Source organism: Saccoglossus kowalevskii, chromosome 8 (assembly GCF_978046115.1).
Source record: "Saccoglossus kowalevskii chromosome 8, keSacKowa6.1, whole genome shotgun sequence".
In the NCBI taxonomy this organism is placed as follows: Eukaryota; Metazoa; Hemichordata; class Enteropneusta; family Harrimaniidae; genus Saccoglossus; species Saccoglossus kowalevskii.
This window is the reverse complement of record NC_140648.1, coordinates 9,343,190-9,362,563: the sequence shown is the minus strand read 5'-3', so window position 1 is coordinate 9,362,563 and position 19,374 is coordinate 9,343,190. Positions and strand designations below refer to the sequence as shown.

The window sequence follows — 19,374 nt, the reverse complement described above, 5'->3', positions numbered from 1 at the left end:
AACCTACTTACAGCATGCGCAACATATTTACATACACCTAACTCCAGTACCTGGTAGGCAATTACTGAGGGACTTTGCGAAATCTCCGAACACTTTCCTAGAGGATTCTGTAACCGTTGTAGAGGCAATAAAGTTAAACGTGAAAGTTGATCAAAACAACGGACCAGGGTTTCAGATGGGTTCGACTATTATAACATGTAAGCGTCCAGTCAAACATTCATCAAACAATGTTTTACTCATTGTTGATAGCGTACACTTTATTATTTCATGCATACATATGCATGTTCATTTAATAAATGGGAGTCTAATGTTTATGTTAGACTGTATTTATGATCACACGGTGATTTGCATAATCTCGTGTTGGCATCAGTTTCTCAGTTTTATCTGCGTCAGCGGTTATGTTTGTTGCAAGTTGAAGTTTATTTCTGGATTCTGTACGAATTTACACCAACTTTTCGCACGATGGAGAATTCTACAGTTAATACCAGACGACGGGGTCGTAAACGTGGAGTGCCTACTGCACCCCAAACAACAGAGCCAGTGTTGCCGGCCACGAGGAGAAAATCAAGTCGTCGAGGCCGTGGTAGGGGTCGCCATCGATCTCTTTCTTTACCAAATAACGCCTTGGGCGATGTCAACGAACTATCGAGATCGCGAACGTTTGATGCCTCAAACCCTAACAATTGGACGGCGGCTGAAGTCCGACAGAAACTTTTGGAAATGGGCATAACGGTACCACAGTCCATGAATAAGAAAGAGGCGATTCAACTATACAAATTGAACTGCCAAGGCCGTGTTTCGACCACCAGCAGTGACGGTACAGTTACACGTACTGGTGACGCAATCGAGAATCGCGGAACTTTAGAACTCACTTCACAGACTATTGAATCAGCGGATGTTACAGCCAACAACTCAGGCAATGTTAACGCTGCAACTAATATGGAAAGTCTTATTCAGGAGGTCAGAGAGTTGCGAGAAACGGTACACGGATGGCGTCGTTCACCCGATGATGTTGAAAACAACATGGCCGCTGTTCCATCGCGGGGGTCACCTCAGGAATTTGACAACGTCGCGCCACGTACAGTTACAGTACCAAGCCTTCACGACACGGCTCTTGGACAGGATCGATCCGCTACCTTACCAACGAGACGACGGTTTGGCGTAGCTTTGCACGAATTACCTAGAATCGTGCCAGTTTCAGATTCCTTGAAAACCAGTATACTTCAAGGTAAATATGTTAATTTGGCTACCTTACTGATACCAGCTCATGACAGTTCAGAGAGTCGCACTATTATTGATGCAACAGGTAACGAGATTAAACTGAAGGGAAATCCTGACCCTCGACTAAACAAAGTTCTCACTCACAATGAATTCTTGGTGGCGTTCGGCAAATATCAATCAATTATATGCGAAGCGTTTCCACATCGTCGTGAAGAACTTGTTTGTTACCAAGCTCTTATTACCAACATGGCCGTCAATTTTGGGGGTAGCTTGTTTTATGATTATCATGTGGAATTCGCAAACCAAGCTGCAGCATGGCAAGCACAGCGTAATATTAAAGTGGATTGGTCGATTAGAGATTCTGAAATTTATATGAATCTTACGTCCGGACGTCGATGTAATACTTGTACAGTCTGTGGCAGTACTGGGCACTTGGTTGATTTTTGTCCCCGTAAACAGTTCACTCCCCAGTTTCTACAACGTGGGGATTCCAGCAATGACAGTCGCGGTCGTCCTAAAGTTTTCTGGAATGGTAGAGAGATTTGCAACAATTTCAATTTGGCTTATAAGGGTTGCACCAGGAATCCATGTCCTTTTATTCATGTGTGCACTTCATGCAAAGCCAACCATCCTGTTAATACTTGCTCAAAGTCTATCGCAAAAAGTAAGGGATCTTCTGCTGCTCCTGGTAATGTCAACGCTACCCAGTGACTACCAAAGTCAGCCACCACACCAATCAATGTTGATAAACTAGAAGAGTTATTGATAGCGCACCCAGAATCTAACTTTGTTTCATATTTGTGCAGTGGTTTACGAGATGGTTTTCTGACTGGGATTGAAAATGCACCTACTGATTCATTTGACTGCCGCAATAACTTATCTGCTAGACAGAACCCAGAAGTTGTTTCCCGTTTACTTCAGTTAGAGTTAGATAAGGGGTATATTATAGGACCCTTTGAATCGTCACCTTTTCCTGTTTACAGAATCAACCCACTTGGGGTGGTTGAAGGGAAATATTCGAAAAAACAGAGACTAATAGTTGATTTATCCGCACCGCATGACAATCCACAGGTTCCCAGTTTAAATGAACTCATAGACAAGGAGACATATTCCATGTCCTATATAAAAAATTGATGATGCCTTTCAGGAGATAAAGCGTCTGAATGGGTGTGCTTACATGTGCAAGTTTGACATTACAGATGCCTTCAAACAATTACCACTGCATCCATCAGTATGGCATCTACATGGCATTAAGTGGGATGGGAAGTTTTACTTTTTTGTAAGACTTGTTTTCGGGTCTAGGTCCAGCCCAAAGATTTTCGATAGTCTTTCGCAGGCCATTTGCTGGATTGCGGAACATAGATTTAATGTGAGATTCATCCTACATTTACTAGATGACTTTTTAACCATAGATCCGACAGAGGAAGTAGCTATGAGATCTATGGCAATTATGACCATGATATTCAACTCACTTCGAGTACCTTTGGCAGCTCATAAAACCTTTGGACCTGTGCAAGAGTTAGAATACCTGGGCCTCATGCTCAATTCTAAGACTATGACCGTGTTCTTACCAACAAATAAGATGGGCCGGATTACTGCCAAAATCTCAGAATTCTCTACTAAGCGCACTGTTACGAAGCAGGAGCTACTATCTTTGTTAGGTCACCTGAACTTTGCAGCCCGAGTAATCATACCAGGGAGGTCCTTCATTTCTTACTTGCTCCAGCTGGCGTCGTCAGTTTCCCAATTACATCATCATGTCACGTTCACTACGGCTTGTCTGTCAGAATTATCTATGTGGAGACAGTTTCTTATTTCTTGGAATGGTATACATTTGATTCTGAACAGCCAAGTGGTTAGTTCTTCAGACCTGCATATTTTCACTGACGCATCATCTACTAAAGGATTTGGGGGCTATTTCCAGGGGAGTTGGTTTAGTGAAGTATGGCCACCACAGTTGCTCTCCGTGCGACATGATAAGCTATCTATGGCGTTATTGGATCTTTATCCTATTGTAATTGCGGCAATGCTGTGGGGAAGGCATTGGTCTCAACAGAGAATTCGCTTTAACTGTGACAACCAGACAACAGTTCATGTGTTGAGGAAAGGAAGAGCTTCATCACATTGCCACTCTATTAATGCTCTCTTGCGCCGCTTAACCTTAACGGCCATGAAACATAATTTCATTGTGTTGGCACAGTTTGTTCCTGGCAGGCAGAACTCTATTGCTGATGCTTTATCACGCTTTCAATTGCAGAAATTCCACAGTCTGGCACCAGAGGCAGAACTGAACAAGACACTGTGTCCACCGTTTTGCAAAGTAACACTTATTTAGGGATTGAAGTGCGTGAGTTGTGGAGTGCAACAATATCACATAGTACAAGGCAGGTGTATGACTCTGGCTTGGCCCTCTTTACCAATATTCTGTCTATGCACAATGTACCATGTTCAACTTTTAATTTACCAGTGCTTTCTGAGGATTTATTGTTGTTATTTATTACACACTGCTACAAACATTTGCACCTCCGAGAATCGACTATTCGACTTTATCTTGCTGGTATACGATTCAAGTACATTGAGGCCGGGGTGACAAATCCCTGGCAGAGTTCAGTTAATATACCACTGTTGCGTGTAAACTTATTACTCAGAGCCATCAAGCGCGATCAGGGACAGTGTTCCAGGACACGGCTTCCTTTCACTTCAGCTATTATTTTTTCAATGTTTTCGAGGTTGCAGGCAGGACTGTTTACTGGTTTTGCCGACATTCTTATGCAAACTGTTATTTTGCTAGCCTTTTTCGGATTTATGCGTTGTGGGGAATTCTCTGTTTCATCTAAATTTGATAGTAATGTTCACTTATGCATAGGCGATGTCAGTTTTAGCGCTGATGGTCAAGCTTCCCTTAGATTGAAGTCTTCTAAGACTGATCCCTTTCGTAAAGGGGCAGTTATTAAATTTTACAGTAATTCTCGGATGTGCCCAGTTCGCACACTACAGCGTTACCTAACTTTTAGGGCTGCTATGCAACCTTCACCTTCGTTAAACCACCCCCTTTTTGTAACTGCAGAAGGTCAGCCTATGACTCGGTCTATTTTCCTTCAGTTTTTGCATCAAATTTTACTTGCATTGGGGTTAGATACAACTCAGTATTCTGGCCATTCTTTCCGAATTGGTGCCGCTTCCTCAGCAGCTGAAGCAGGGATCCAGGATCACATGATAAAGGCCCTGGGACGATGGTCATCTGACAGCTATGTCAGGTACATTCATACAACAGATACCTCTATCAGTCATGCTCATGCAGTATTGAGCAACAGCTGTTATGATCACGCTTAAATTTCATCTTGGGGGCATTGCTGCAATTATTTATTGCAGCATATTTCGGGGGCTTCGTATTAGTGGATTATACTCATTTGTTCCCCCAAGATTTATTTTTCCTAGTTTATTTTTAGTATGTATTTTTGTCATCCTTGTGTTTATAGTTCACCCAAGTGTTTTCTCTTAGTTTATATATAGTATGTATTTATTTTCATCCTCATGTATATTAACCTACCATACTTGTAGCTATGGCTTCCGCCATTTCTACCTTGCCAGGCAGCTTCCGCTGCCTTACTAACCCTTACGTGGTCTCGGCTTACGCTGTCTCTGCTAGTATGTGCAGCCTCCGCAGCACTACTGATAACTTACTTACCTCAGGTAGTCAATAGTCTTCGCTGTTCTACCAGGTAGTCTTATCTCAGCTACCACAGCTTCACCTCATAATCATTACTGATTACTAATAGTTAACATTTATTTATCTTTATCGCAGTTTGTTTTTAAGAAGTTTTCTGTATGTTTTGTTACCAGGTGCTAAAGGTCATTAGTACTGTCACTAACTGACCTATCTGGGGGGCCCGCTGTGGGACACGTTATCTTAGATAGCTTAGTTACAGTTACAGTCAGTCATTTTCAACTTTGTACAGGCAGATTGTCCCAGCAGCGTGCCCCCCCTTGATGCCAAATAAAGTTCTGTTTACAATATTGAGTGTGTCATAAATTATATTTTAAATGTTTTGAGAAAATAATAAACCTACTTGATACAAATAACATATAATGAAATTATCTAAATTATCCTCGTGAGAACAGTTTAGTTTTGAATGCAGTTTCTGATTTTGAACAATTATTACTATTATGTCAGAGCGTCTAGACTAAGACACTGAGATGGAGATTATTTGCGTTTTGCGAATGATTGCACAAGAAGCTAGACGGTTCAAGAGATTGTGCGACATTTCTGTGGCATCGGTTGGACATTGGTACGTTCCGACAGTATCGGTTGTCGTCGACTGAAGATTACACAAGAAATCGTTGCGTTTATCAAAGTTCTTCTAAGATCTGAAAGATATTTGAAACTGGTATATGTTGACAGTGGGGAGGTGATAATAAGTAGAAGATTCCAGGAAAGAATGACTGGACGATGAGTGTTCTGGCAAACGGGACTTGCCATTATGCGAAAAATTAGACACGGCACTCACAACACAAATATTGTACTTGCCTGTGTTAGCGCCCACGGGCCTCAACTCAGAAAATCACAATTTTTTAAGGGTGGACGCTTACCCGAGCACCCCCCTCGAAAAAGAGTGCAAATGAAAAATTTCATTCATCAAGTGACAGATTACATCTTTGAGGGAAAATCAAATTACGAAATTATTGAGTCATCATTGATTTTCACAATGAAGAAACAGAAATGATCAGAAAAAATATGCACATTTTATTACAATATTAATTACGTACCACAAGAATTTACGAAATTATAAACATTTGAGTCAGTCGAAGTCAAAATTGTCATATTATCTCCACTGACGAAAGTGTTGGATCGTATGCAAACTCTCGATGAAAATCACTTTCCGCCATGATGCATTTGCCCTGCAGCAGCGTCCTTTGACCTAATGGGTCAAGTTGGTTATTTACCAATCAGAATGCTGTGTTGTACTGACGCAATTCTTTCCGAAATTCCTGAAGACTTTCCGGTTACGCAATGCGGAAGTGAATTATCGATGTCGAAGTACGATCTGATGGAATTGATTTCAGCGAATAAATGACATGGTTTTTCCAAAAAAAATAGTAACTAGCCATTTTTGAGAGGTAAACTGAATATGGCATGAAATATTTACCGCATTTTTCTTGTATTAACAAGTCATTGTCGAAGCGTAGTTTACGCACAGTTACCGTGTTTACGCATTCACAACATGTTCACAGCATCGATATCCACGCTGTATCATATAAAAATGATTACCAAGATTCGTTACGCAAGACCAAGTTTTAAATTAGTTGCATTTTGAAGGGTGGGCGCTTTGCTGAATGTGACCCCAAATATAAAAATTGCACAAAAGGGGGGGGGGGTACGCTTGCCCGGACATGGGCACTAACGCGGTTGAGTACGGTATATTAATAAAATCCATTGACAACATCTCAACAAACTACCAATCAAAGGAATTTACATATATCATTTCTTGGTAATATTCATTCCCAGTTATATGTTCGTATCATATTCTTCCAAGTGTTGCACAGCAATGATTTTCGTATCTACAAAGCAATGGAATAGTCCAACTACCCCTCGTCCCTAGCATACCGTGACCGGTGTTTTGATTAACTGTCACGCAAGTATGTAACTTTATTGGGTCTACAACGATCACTAAGTGTCTAGAAAAATGCCTGGATAGGTTGCAAAGTCGCTCAGTAATTGCTTACCAGATGGAAGAGTTATCTTGTGCCTGCTGAAATAATACAAGCACACTGAGACAAATTGCTTGAAAGTTCCTTGAAAGTCATGCTGTAGTAAACAGCTCCAGCTCAGCTCCGGTAAAAATGAAAGTGGTTGTGGTCTGTGTGAACGCAGTGCAGTGAATATTTTGTTTTATTGTTGACTGTAGTGAGCTTGAAAACATTCATCGTGGTCAACGCTGTGATATCGTAGTTCTCAACTATACGAGCGTAGAAAATGGATATGATATGTTAAATTTACATTTCAGACAAACGCCATTGTTGAAATAAACGTAATTCAAAGAAATGGCCAATGCCAATTGTAACACGTTCCATATTGGCTAGTCAATACGGAATTATGTAGCTAAGGTCTGTGCTCTATAGTGGTGTTCTCACTAGACGAAATAAGCTGTTGTCATAACGCCTTTTATTTGAGAATGTTGTTAAAATGAGTGTGTGAACAGAATACGCCGTTGTGGCGCCGGCGTTTTTGACACCGTCGTAAAAGGGGTGGACCAGATCCTACATGCCGTTGCACAACGCAATGTGCCGTGTAAACACAATACAACGGCCAAATACCCTCTATCGCCGACTTATTTATGCTTTTCATCACACAAGATGGCCTCAGACATTACAGGTTGAATGTCAAACTGGTCAGAGGAAGAAACAAGATTACTGATATCTGTATGGAGAGAATCGAATATTCAAAGAATGATGGACGGATGCTAGAGTATATATGAGTATATGTGATTGCAGAGAAAGCGGCTGAAAAGGGTTGGACAGGACATCATTACAATTGAATGTCAACAGAAAATCGAAACTTTACATATAAAGTACAGAGAAGTGACTGAGCACAACAACAGAGGCGGTAGAGATCTGGAAACTATGCTATTTTGGGATGAACAACACGAAATATTATGTGTAAGGACAGCATTAAATCCTCAAACACCAGTGTTTTCACTAAGTGAGAACGCGAGCAGACAATTCAGCAGATTATCTAATATTTGCACAGCAAAAAAACAGTGTAAACACGAGCATTTTTTAGACGTGTAAGAACGTAGCTTATGGAAGCAAGTCTGACTGACCCGTTATATACTTTGATGCTTATGGGTATTAGTGCTATCAGCTCGTAAATAAACTACGAGTTTCTGTAAACATAGGCAATGTAAGTGATTAACAGGTCATAGCATAGCCACACCTCCAATAAACACATGCCCAGGGCAAGTGAAATGGGCCTTCAATTCAGTTACAGTGAGCGCAAGATATTTACACACACCTAACTCCTGCACACATAGGTAATTACCAAGGGACTTTGAAACAACCCCAGACACTTTCCTAGACACTCCAGTGACCGTTTTAGACGCAATAAATTTACATACACGCCTACATGACAGTTTAATCAAAACACTGGACCAGCATTTCAAATGGGTTCAACTACTACAACGTGTAAGTGTCCAGTAAAACATTCATCAAACAATGATGTTTTACTCATTTTATCGAACACTTTATTATTAATTTCATGTATACTATGCTGGTTCATTTAATAAATGGTATTTTGAACGTTTCAGGGAAAATAATAAACCTAGTTGATACAAATATTAAAAAATATCCTAACATAGAATGAAATTATCTAAATTATGCTTGTGAGAACTATTTAGTTTTGAATGCAGTTTCTGATTTTGAACAATTATTGCTATTATGTCAAGGATACGTCCCGAGAGGAGTAGCGGCCTTCATCGACTGAATGTTACACAAGAAATCGTTGAGTTTATCAAATTCTGAGATCTGGAGGATATTTGAAACTGGTATATAGTGACAGTGTGGAGGAGAAGGAGAACTGAGTAGAAGATTCCAGGGAAAGATTGACTGGGCGATGAGTGTTCTGGCAAACTGGCAATGGGACCAGCCATTATTCGAGAAATTGTACAGGACACTCACAAAGCTAATATTAATATAAATCCATTTACAACATCTCAACAAACTATTTATCATTTCTTATTAATATTCATTCCCAGTTTTATGTTTGTATTATATTACACAGCAATGATTTTTGTATCTGCAATGGAATAGTCCAACTACCCCTCTCCTCGTGGCCAAACATCAAAGGCATTCCTTGTCTGGCGGGTGTTTAGAGATTAACTGTCACGTAGGTGTGTATGTAACTTTATTGCGTTGACAACGGTCATTGGAGTGTCTAGGGAAGTGCCTGGGGATGTTGCAAAGTCCCTCGGTAATTACCTACCGTGTGCAGGAGTTAGGTGTATGTAAATATCTTGCGCCCGCTGTAACATACATTGTCAACATTGAGTCGATCGGCGTGCACACTATCGTAGAGGTTAGATTCAAACACAAGTAGTCAGCAACTCACATTTAAACTCATAAGTTGTAAATGGCAAAACTCCTCATAACTTTGCCAAAAGTCATTACATTTTTATGTTGTTTACATTTTTTTTTTTTGTCTTTGATTTTGAAAGCTGTATTTTCCAACATTATGATTACGTCATCTTTACAATACAGATCGTAATACTTCCATCACACTCGCACTCCCCAGATGAAATAACAAGACATGAAATGTCACAGTCCCCGTTATTTGATTATAAAGTACAGGTAGTACAAGGAACATCTGCAAACAGGTGAATAAATATGTACTCTTTGTGGGTACAACTCATCATAAAGTGATTTCCCATAATCTAGTTTTGTACTGACAACTAAAAACTTCCACTGACCCATGTTCAGAATCTCAGAGTACACAAGTGCAACAAAACTATTTGTCATATATGTATACTTGCTCAAGAAACTGCATTCATAAATCTGAGTTAATCAAGTCTTAGTATATTACCAGGACCTGGGTTTGTTTCAAAATCACCACTAGGCATTAGAATCATTCTCATGTTGTCAAATACAATTTGTTAACACAGTAAGGTTTATTATTTAAAATGTATTCATTGTACATAGAACAACATCTGTTAATTTAAACAATTGTAAAAGCTATGTTTTCAGAGCAAGTACATGTAATAATAAAGAAAGCCAGTAGTGATAAAGGTTGGTCTGCTCATAACCTTCAATCACGGTTACTAAAAAAAGACGGTTAGGAAACGAACCGTGTTCTTTTCATTGGATGCGTGTCGCGGGTAAACATTTGAAACAAAAGACATACTAATCTGTGATAAATTATTAACATAAAATGTAGACAGGAAATCACGCAAATATGACGTCATTTTCCCCAGAGTTCATTGCAATCAACAACTGCACGCCATTTTATTGTGTCTGCATCGATACTTTTAGTAATACTAAAGTGTAAGTTGTTCCACTGAATCCTGACAAAACCTGTCGCTCAGTTTAAACTCAATACAAATTTGCCTGTCTTGTATGGCATTTTCGTTTCTAAAGAACAAGATCGGCAGAAAACTGAAATAAAAACCAAAACAAAACATGATCAGAAAAAAAGACGTCAAAGAAACCATACAAGTGTTTATATTTCAGCCATGCGAAAGTTTTAATGAGGAGCCATGATACCACATACATTTTGTTGGAAATAAACAAAATATGCAATAAGATAACTGAAATGACCCACCCATCTACAAAATGCATGTAAGCAGACCAAATATGCAACAACAGGCAGTTCCAATGAAATTAAGAACGGTTAAAAAGGGTTCGAAAAATTGATTTGGCGAAGAGACTGCTAGAAAGTTGTACCGTCAGTTCAATGTTTTCAAAAATTGTAGCGTTGACTAAAACCATATTTAACGGCACGCTGAATATTGCAACATGAAAAATTTGCCAAAAAACTGAAACAAGGACAGACAAGAACAATTAAACAGACATTTTATAAAACTGGCGGAAAATGTTGAATACATTTTCAACGATTTCTATGGCGTCTACAAAAAAAGTGTTAAGACTTTAAACAAAATGGCTAATACAGAGACGCGAAAGCAAAACGATAAAATTTACTCTAATAAGCCCCCAAATCGCATACAACTGTCATAAGTAGGCAGAGTAGTATACTAAAAATTCATTTGGTAGTATTTTTTATAATATAATGCATTTTAAAATAGTGACTTAGGGGTTAGAATTTTTGTCACTTCTTATTCCGGGATCCAAGCTTACTTTCATGACAACAGTGAAAACGATAAATGACAATTCTCGATTCTGAATGGTATCGCAGTCACGAAGAGTACTCATCCGAAATAAACGTGTAGTTCTTCGTAGAGCTTGTGCACTAAACGTGGATATTCTATCGAAAACGAGCTTAAAACTTCAAATTCGCAGGACATCAAGTGATCGACACAAAACTGAAACAAAATGGTGGGCCTTGAAATCTCAAGCAATAGAGGGCGTACACAGCGCGACACGCATCCTTGAGGGATTAGGCAGATTCACACCTTTTTACAATAGCGTTTCCTAACCGTCTTTTTTAGTAACCGTGCTTCAATGGAGAAGTAACAATAATTGTTCGAAGTCTTTTTAGTGCAGTGATATTATTGCATTTCAATCATTATTAATGGGTATAAAATACTGTAAACCATTTAATTTTCACTTTTAGATATATTCAGGATTTTATTAAATTTGTGTACAACATTTCAATAAAGTCCCTGACACTCCATGTTGTGGGAACCCAGAAAAAATTGCCTTGCGAAATTGAAGCAGTTCACAGCACCACTGTAAAAAAAAAAAAAAAGTTTAAAATGAGGACATATGTACCAATCTTAGTGGTTCTAGAGATTATTATCACAAGATTTTACTCTCTGTGATTCAATATCAGCCCTATGTATAACGCTGTGTTGATCAGGCGAACTACCGGTAGTTGACAATGGCCCTACAGGTATCACTATGCAATCACAGTAGTTTTGTATTCTTCTTGCATTTCGACCATGGAAAAATATTTGTTTTTGAGAGTGACCGAGTTATTAGAAGAAAAACAGAAACTATTTTTTTTTAGTATAAATTCTAGTAACTGAAATGCAGGATTGGTAAAGAACAAGACAATAAGCAAGATTGATAAACCTTCAGCGAGCACTCCTGAAATTTCAGATCATTGGTCCCATGTTTTTGGATACATTCAATAACCTGATACATAAAACCACATTTTTTATTGCTCAATCACTTGACCCTGTATGGCACAAGATCGCAAGCTTCTATCATAAAATTGGGTTATTTATTTGATGCAACGAAACATGCATTCACAGCAGACAAAAATTCGTTTGAGATGTTACTGGATTTTTGTATTCAGTTTTCCATTTCAACCACCATCATCATTTAGTAAGCTAAGATCGCGCATTGGGATACTGACTGTGCATAAATGCGCAGTGTAGTGTCATCAGAAGACCGACTGTTTGAGAATATTTTGCACCATTACGCCATTTCAAATATTATATTAATTCACAGACAACAAAATAAAGATTTTCAATAACATACAAGTTTTCCCACAATTGATGATTGTATGGCAATTACATGCCTTCGCCAGTTTTACTTTGGAAGAAGTTGGAAACAGATAACAGAAAAGGGGCTACATGGCTACATCTTTTTTTTTTTTGAATTTTAATCAAGCATGATTTTTTAATTTTTTTTTACAAATGTCTATTTCAGAAACAAAAACAATAAATGTGTAGGTAGGCATTTTAACAATTTCACAATTAATATTGGATGAAAACGTAATTACCGATATAAATCATTCTTTTCAAACAATTAAAAATAAGATCACATTTAATTTAGTCAGTTTTTCATAATGAAATACATAATAACATGTACTAATAAATTTGAATAAGGTACAACGGTCTTTTTATTTAGTGCCAGTTTATACACTATAAAAGCTCTGGTTTAGGTGTCACACTCAGAGAAGAGTGAAAGGCCTTTGGTTCATAGGAACCGCGAAATTTTGATATTGAATCCCCCCCCCCCTCCAAAAAAAAAAATCACATAATGTAATATGCATTATTTTTCTATAATTTTGTTGATAACGAAAAGTAAAGTATGTTCTAAAAGAAGTTTCGAATGAATACAAACACAAATACATTGCCTAGTGGTTAGTACCGGTAGCAAATGATCACGGTAGCACAATCTGGTCATTCTGTGTTTCGCAAGTGAATAACTTACTTGTTTTCGAAGTATTGCAATTGTTGATTATTATTCAGTAATGATTATAATAACGCACAAAAAATTAATTTGTTGAATTTTTATGAATTGGATGTACTATTCAATTTAGTTTTATCGTAAACGAATGATTTCGGTCGAATGTAAATGCTTGATACGATACAATATCCGCCATGTTTCCATTTACACGTGGCTCATTTAAATATGTTAATGACGGTTCAGTGACCTCGTGGTGAACGCAACGCGGTAGTAGATTTACCGATGTTCTGGCAAGATTTTTATGCTTTGATTTTGCGGGGAAAACTGCATGATTTTTTTTTAATCCAAAAATTAGTTGTTTTCAAAAAATAAACTGAGCCTTCAAAGAATAATGTAACATTGTTCACAGAAATAACAGCTCATTGTCGAACTAAGCTTACCCATTCGGGCTATTCACAATAAACATACTCTTGAATAGCTGTCAATGACTACGGTAAAATATAAATTAGACCTCTTTAGGCGTCAGGAGTCAATGAAATATCCAAAATATTAAAAAAAAAACCTGCCGAAAAAAACGCTGGGCAATTTCATGGTCCGTTGCAGACTACTCGACCGACCGTCCATACATGTGTTGTCACTGTACATCCGCCATGTTGAATCGCAGGAGATAGGCAGTTTAATGCTCACAACATAAAAAATACGAATATAATCATAGGCAACCTACTATTATATAATGAATAAATTGATCGATACAGGGACACCCCCCCTCCCCCAGTTGTGGATATTTCGGAAATTGCGACACAAGCAAAAGACCGGATAACGATTTAGTTGAAAACTATGTCCCCATGTACAATAATATGACAATTTACAAACTAGTTTCGTAGACTGGAGACAATTGTTTGCTTGTTTGGCTTTTCACAAGAATATAAAGCTGGCAATCATAATATTCACATCCATACGTCACGGAATGTACACCAATCGTACCCCAATATACATTCAATTTAGCTGAAACAGGAGAACTTACCTTTGCAAACATGTCTCTTATGCCGCTTTTTTGAAGTTCTTGAAATCAAATAAAGTTACTAGTTCTTCTAGTAACTAGTGAATGAGACCACTGAGCCGAACAGAATACATGTATAAACAGTACTATAATAAATTGCACGCAATGGAGAAATCACATGCCGTAATAACAGCAGCGTTACTCACAGATCTAATCTACTGTAAAATATTTTATTTCAGCTGGATTATCATTCGCTGAAAGGACTTTTTCTGGGTGTTTTGTATTGAATTTATTTTCATTGATTTTTGACAAGTTGACTGTAAAATATAAGAAAAGGGTATATTCGCTGGATTTTATTTTAACTGAAACATTCCTTCAGCGAAAATAGCAAAAAAATGCAATCAAAAATAAAGTATTTTACAGTAATTAATTTATTCTGAGCATGCGCAGACATTCTGTCAATGTTGCCGGGAAAAAAATTACGTGCATACTCAGCAGAGACTTGTTCAACCTGCCTAGCTTTGGTTCGACCTACAATCAAATTTGGCCCTAACAATTTCATTTGGACGGCTTCTTTTTAATTTTGTTGTTGTACGTCGAACATAGAGCTACGGGATCTTTCACCATTTAAAAACAGAAATCTGGCATACGTAAATTAAATCGCTTTTGCTTTCGATTACGATGGTGTGACGTACATGTACCTTTATTGTGAATTGATCGCTGGATGAATAACATTTGTGTTTGCATTTGCAATTTGTGTTTATAAATAAGCAATAATTTGTGATCTTGGCACGGATCTAGAAGCCGTACCTCCACACACGAATTGGTGACGTCACAAAATACATGACCTTCAATCGGCGGCGTTTCCTCGGTATATACGAATTGGTATATACAAATTACAATAAAGATACCGGTACTTAAAGGTAGCGAGACTATTATTTGTGTTGAAAATTACAATTTTCACATTCATTTATTAATTGATGAAATGCACTATAAACTTTCATCTGATAAAGTCAACGTAACCTAGAATGTCATGTAAGTTGGTTAAAATATTGATTTTTTGAAGGGAAGCAAGGCAGCTTCAGTAGTGTTTTCCTAAATCAACAACACAGGTTTAATTTGTGTGCCTATAAGTTTCAAAGATTAACCCAAGACAAAGCAATGTTAGGATGTGTTATCAGTAGCTATCTGACACACAATGAGTGTTACCAAAGATTTGAGTGGTTTGTCTCCGCCCCTGTTTGTTTCACAGATTAGTCATTGCATATGAATGTGTCAGACACAAGGTCACACAGCCACTGAAATAAATCATTGACTTTGGTGTTTTCATCTGGCGATTTTATCAAATTATAGCTATTCCATTCCTTTTATTTTTTGGTTTCCAATAGCCTTACACATTTGGATGCCCCTACACATGTTAAAACAGACCTTGATGGGAAAACAAATCGCTTGTGCAAATAAACAAGCTTGAAAATCTTTACTGTGACTTCATTAACGTTTTCTAGGAGTTTATGTTTTTCAGAATACAAGGTCTTTAACAAAAAATAACGTATACTTATTGTCGTCGGATTAACACCAAATTTTTACAGCTTTAAGGTGACAATGATAGGAACTTGAATGTGTCCAGACAAACTATTTCATGGATTATTTACCAATGTGTTGCGGTTTGAGTTGGGAACAATGCGACTGAAACAGAAATTAAAATGCAGGACACTACTTTTTAAAATGCGTTGCTTGAATAAAACTAACCAGACACATTTAATTTACCAGGCTATTGAACAACTAGGAAAAGTGAGAAAAAAAAACTCCCTATCACCAGCATAAATGCGTAATTATTTTTTTTACAAAGAAAGTAATTTTTCACTTTTCATTAAGTAACGCACCGTAAAATGCAGATAAGGGTATGGCAAACACACCTTTGAAAAGCTTGAAGTCTGGCGATTCCAAAAATATATACTTTCCTGGGGTTATTTGTAGTCATTTGGTCACAATTAGAAGATGAAAACAAGTATGCAAATAATAGTCCTGCTACCTTAAGACATTACACATAAGGTAAAACAAATCACGTGACAATATAATGATAATAACGGTAATAAATTCTAGCTTAACAGTTGAACACAACGCTCATATAGTCAGTCGGGCGATGCCGAGGGTCACACACTGTGTTGCAAAATGGCCGTGTGGTTGAAGCTGGGTCATAGCGTGACGGGTGAGGAAGACATCATTAAACACTCTCATCATTAAATCACAATAAAACAGGGAAGTGGTTGCATATTACGGCGTAGCCAACACGGGAAATAAAAAAACGCCCAATACAAACGACATGGGTTCAAATCACACTAGATACACACTCACCAGAACCAAAGCAATCAGAAACCAGCAAATCGTTTTGGCTTTTCCGTTCAACTCATCGGAACACTGGAGTAGTTAGAAAAATGAACACCACTTAACAACCAACGTCGTGGCGTGGTACACAAGCGTGCCATCAAAATAAAACAAAATTAGCTTGAAAAGACAGTGGGTTCGAGTCCTGCTCAGAGCTACCGTAAAAAATGTAAATCAAATAAACTGAAATCTCTCAAACCGTAAACAAGTAAACAAACAACGTCGTGAAAAAATAATAAAGCTCACAAAACTCCACCATACAAAACTGAATGAATAAATAATAAAATAACTCGCATCTTAAACTGGACGACGCGCAATTTGTTCAACAGTTTCCAGATTGTGACAGGAGATAAACAAGACCCAAGTCAAGGTAAGTTTTGTTAAAGTGTCGATTGCGTTCCCTATATTACGAAAACAATTCAGGCAACAGACTAATATCTTCTGTGGTGTTGTGGAATTTACATGTATACTGTGTCTGCGGAATTGTTGATTGAGGTTCGAAGCCAGCAGTTAACATTTTGTTAGAAAGTTTCACAATTAAATCAAATAGCCAATGATACCAGTATATTTATTTCATTATTTTAACAACTTGCAATGGTGGAAGGTGGTCAAACACGTGTTCTTACACCTAAATAAGTAACAAATATTTGTCGACACATTTAGTCTCTCAATTTAACAACCTTGTAGAAGTGGAAATTAATTAAACAGGTATTTACTCACAATTATAATGGTCAATATTTGTCCATACCTTCATTCTGTCAATTTAAGAACTTGTAATTGTTGGAATTAATCAAATGAGAGTTGTCTACACCAAAATAAGTTTCAAATACTTGTCCATACATTTATTCTGTCAATTTAACAACTTGTAATGGTGTAAAATTATTAAATGAGAGTTGTCTACACCAAAATAAGTCACAAATATTTGTCCATACATTTATTCTCTCAATTTAACAATTTGTAATTTGTGAAAGTAAATTAAAATCAAACACGAGTTGTTTACACCAAAATAAGTCTCAAATATTAGTCCATACATTTATTCTCTCAATTTAACAACTTGTAATTGTGGGAATTAATCAAACGAGAGCTGTCTACACCAAAATAAGTCTAAAATATTTGTCCGCACACTTATTCTCTCAATTTAACAACTTGTAATTGTGGGTATTTATCAAACGAGAGCTGTCTACACCAAAATAAGTCTAAAATATTTGTCCGCACACTTATTCTCTCAATTTAACAACTTGTAATGGTGTAAAATAATCAAACGAGAGCTGTCTACACCAAAATAAGTCTAATATATTTGTCCGCACATTTATTCTTTCAATTTAACAACCTGTAATTGTGGGAATTAATCAAACGTGAGTTGTTTACACCAAACTAAGTATTAAATATTTGTTGAGACATTTATTCTCTCAATTTAACAACTTGTAATGGTGTAAAATAATTAAACGAGAGTTATCTACACCAAAATTAATCTCAAATATTTGTCCACACATTTATTGTCACAATTTAACCACTTGTTAATTGTGAAAATTACTTAAACGCGACTTGTTTAATCAGTTGACATCAATGCAACTTACCCGCAGACAGTGCACAACAGAGTATCATTATTGAGCAATTATTAACAGGAACGTGTCTTGGCATTAGGGTTAGGGTCGGGTCAGGTATGGGCAACGCAAATGGCAAACACCCAATTGGCAAGATGTACACTAACGGGTTATGGCATGCATATAGTTTACACAAGTAAAAACACAAAATTGGCAATTTTTTGGACAATTGTAACTCAATAATAGAAATATGTTGTATTTCTATATATATATACATATACACACTATATAGTCTTAACAAATGCAAACACATCCAGTCAATCAATTGTGGTCTTGTGGTTCAGTTGTCTACACAGTGACCTGGAGGACCCAGGTTCAATTCCCATGCCAGACACTAATTTGCAATAAAGCTAAATATGAAAACAAATCATTCATTTGCACGACTACCCACATGATTCAGTGGATATGTACAATGTAGGCAATGTGAGAGATCGCTGATTCGAATCCAGTACGGTTAGTACGTTTTTTGAATGCTAGTGAAGTAGGACTTAAATAAGTAGGACTTAAATCCTATCATTTCTGTGAAGACACTTGTGGTACAGTGGACAAGACAGTGCGCTGGCAACTCAAAGATTGCAAGTTTGAATCACCGACAGCACACTCTACAAGACAAGATATGAAAGAAAGAAAAACATAAACAACATAGAACACTAAGCCGGGGTATTTGAAACCGAAATTGTCATCTAAGCGTTAGGCCGTCGCTGTTTGGCTGCTGAGCTGGAATGCCAATTTTTAGTTTTAAATACCCCAGGAAAGTGTTCTAGGTTCTTCGCGTAATTAGATGTTTGTATGCAAGGGATTTTTCCACACAAAAACGACGAATTCGGCCGAATTTTGTTATCGGTTGGCTTAATATAACCCCAAACGGACCGTATTTTTGTGAAAGATTGGTATTTTTGTCCTGATTTGTAGGAATCTGAAAAACGCGTTTCACAACTTGTCTCTTATTTAGTTTTATGCGTCATTTAAGATGGCGGCCCCCATGTAGTAAATATCGTATTTATTTTAATATCACGTGTGCGCCAGCTGACTGTGCATATGGCTATGATTCCACAGCTACAACCTGCCAAGTTTCACTGATATCTGCTGCAGCTAGAATTTCTGAGAAAATGTTGGAGACGGACAAATAGACATTTGACATAACCTGAATTATAAAGTCTTCTTTTCAGGCTACGCCTGAACGGGGACTAAAAACAAGCTAATCAAACCTTTTAATCTTGGAATGGAAGTGACGATGGTTTCTTCTGTCTTCTATCTTCAACCAAAACCAAAGATTTCACGTTCCCGCTGAGGTCAAATGTGTTATTGTTTGATTGCGTGGTTAGTCGCTCCTCAAGTGAAATCCTTCCAGCCGATTGG

The 19,374-nt window shown here is 37.5% G+C and overlaps 2 protein-coding genes across 2 annotated transcripts in view; one reads left to right on the top strand and one right to left on the bottom strand.

Annotated features, from left to right (window-relative positions):
- LOC100369450 (uncharacterized) overlaps positions 1–19,347 on the bottom strand; it is a 35,954-nt gene extending 16,607 nt beyond the window's left edge. Inside the window, exon 1 of the mRNA XM_006812032.3 lies at positions 19,224–19,347. The gene's annotated coding sequence lies outside the window, so the exon portion shown is untranslated. The remainder of the gene's footprint in view (positions 1–19,223) is intronic.
- Positions 2,399–3,556, top strand: LOC100369622 (uncharacterized). Its single transcript, XM_006817985.1, has one exon. It carries the CDS (start codon positions 2,399–2,401, stop codon positions 3,554–3,556), a length of 1,158 nt encoding a protein of 385 aa, XP_006818048.1.
- Positions 19,348–19,374: the final 27 nt, after the last annotated feature.

Coding starts and splice junctions, on each gene's coding strand:
- LOC100369622 (XM_006817985.1), top strand. CDS start 2,399: ATGTGCAAGTTTGACATTACAGATGCCTTCAAACAATTACCACTGCAT.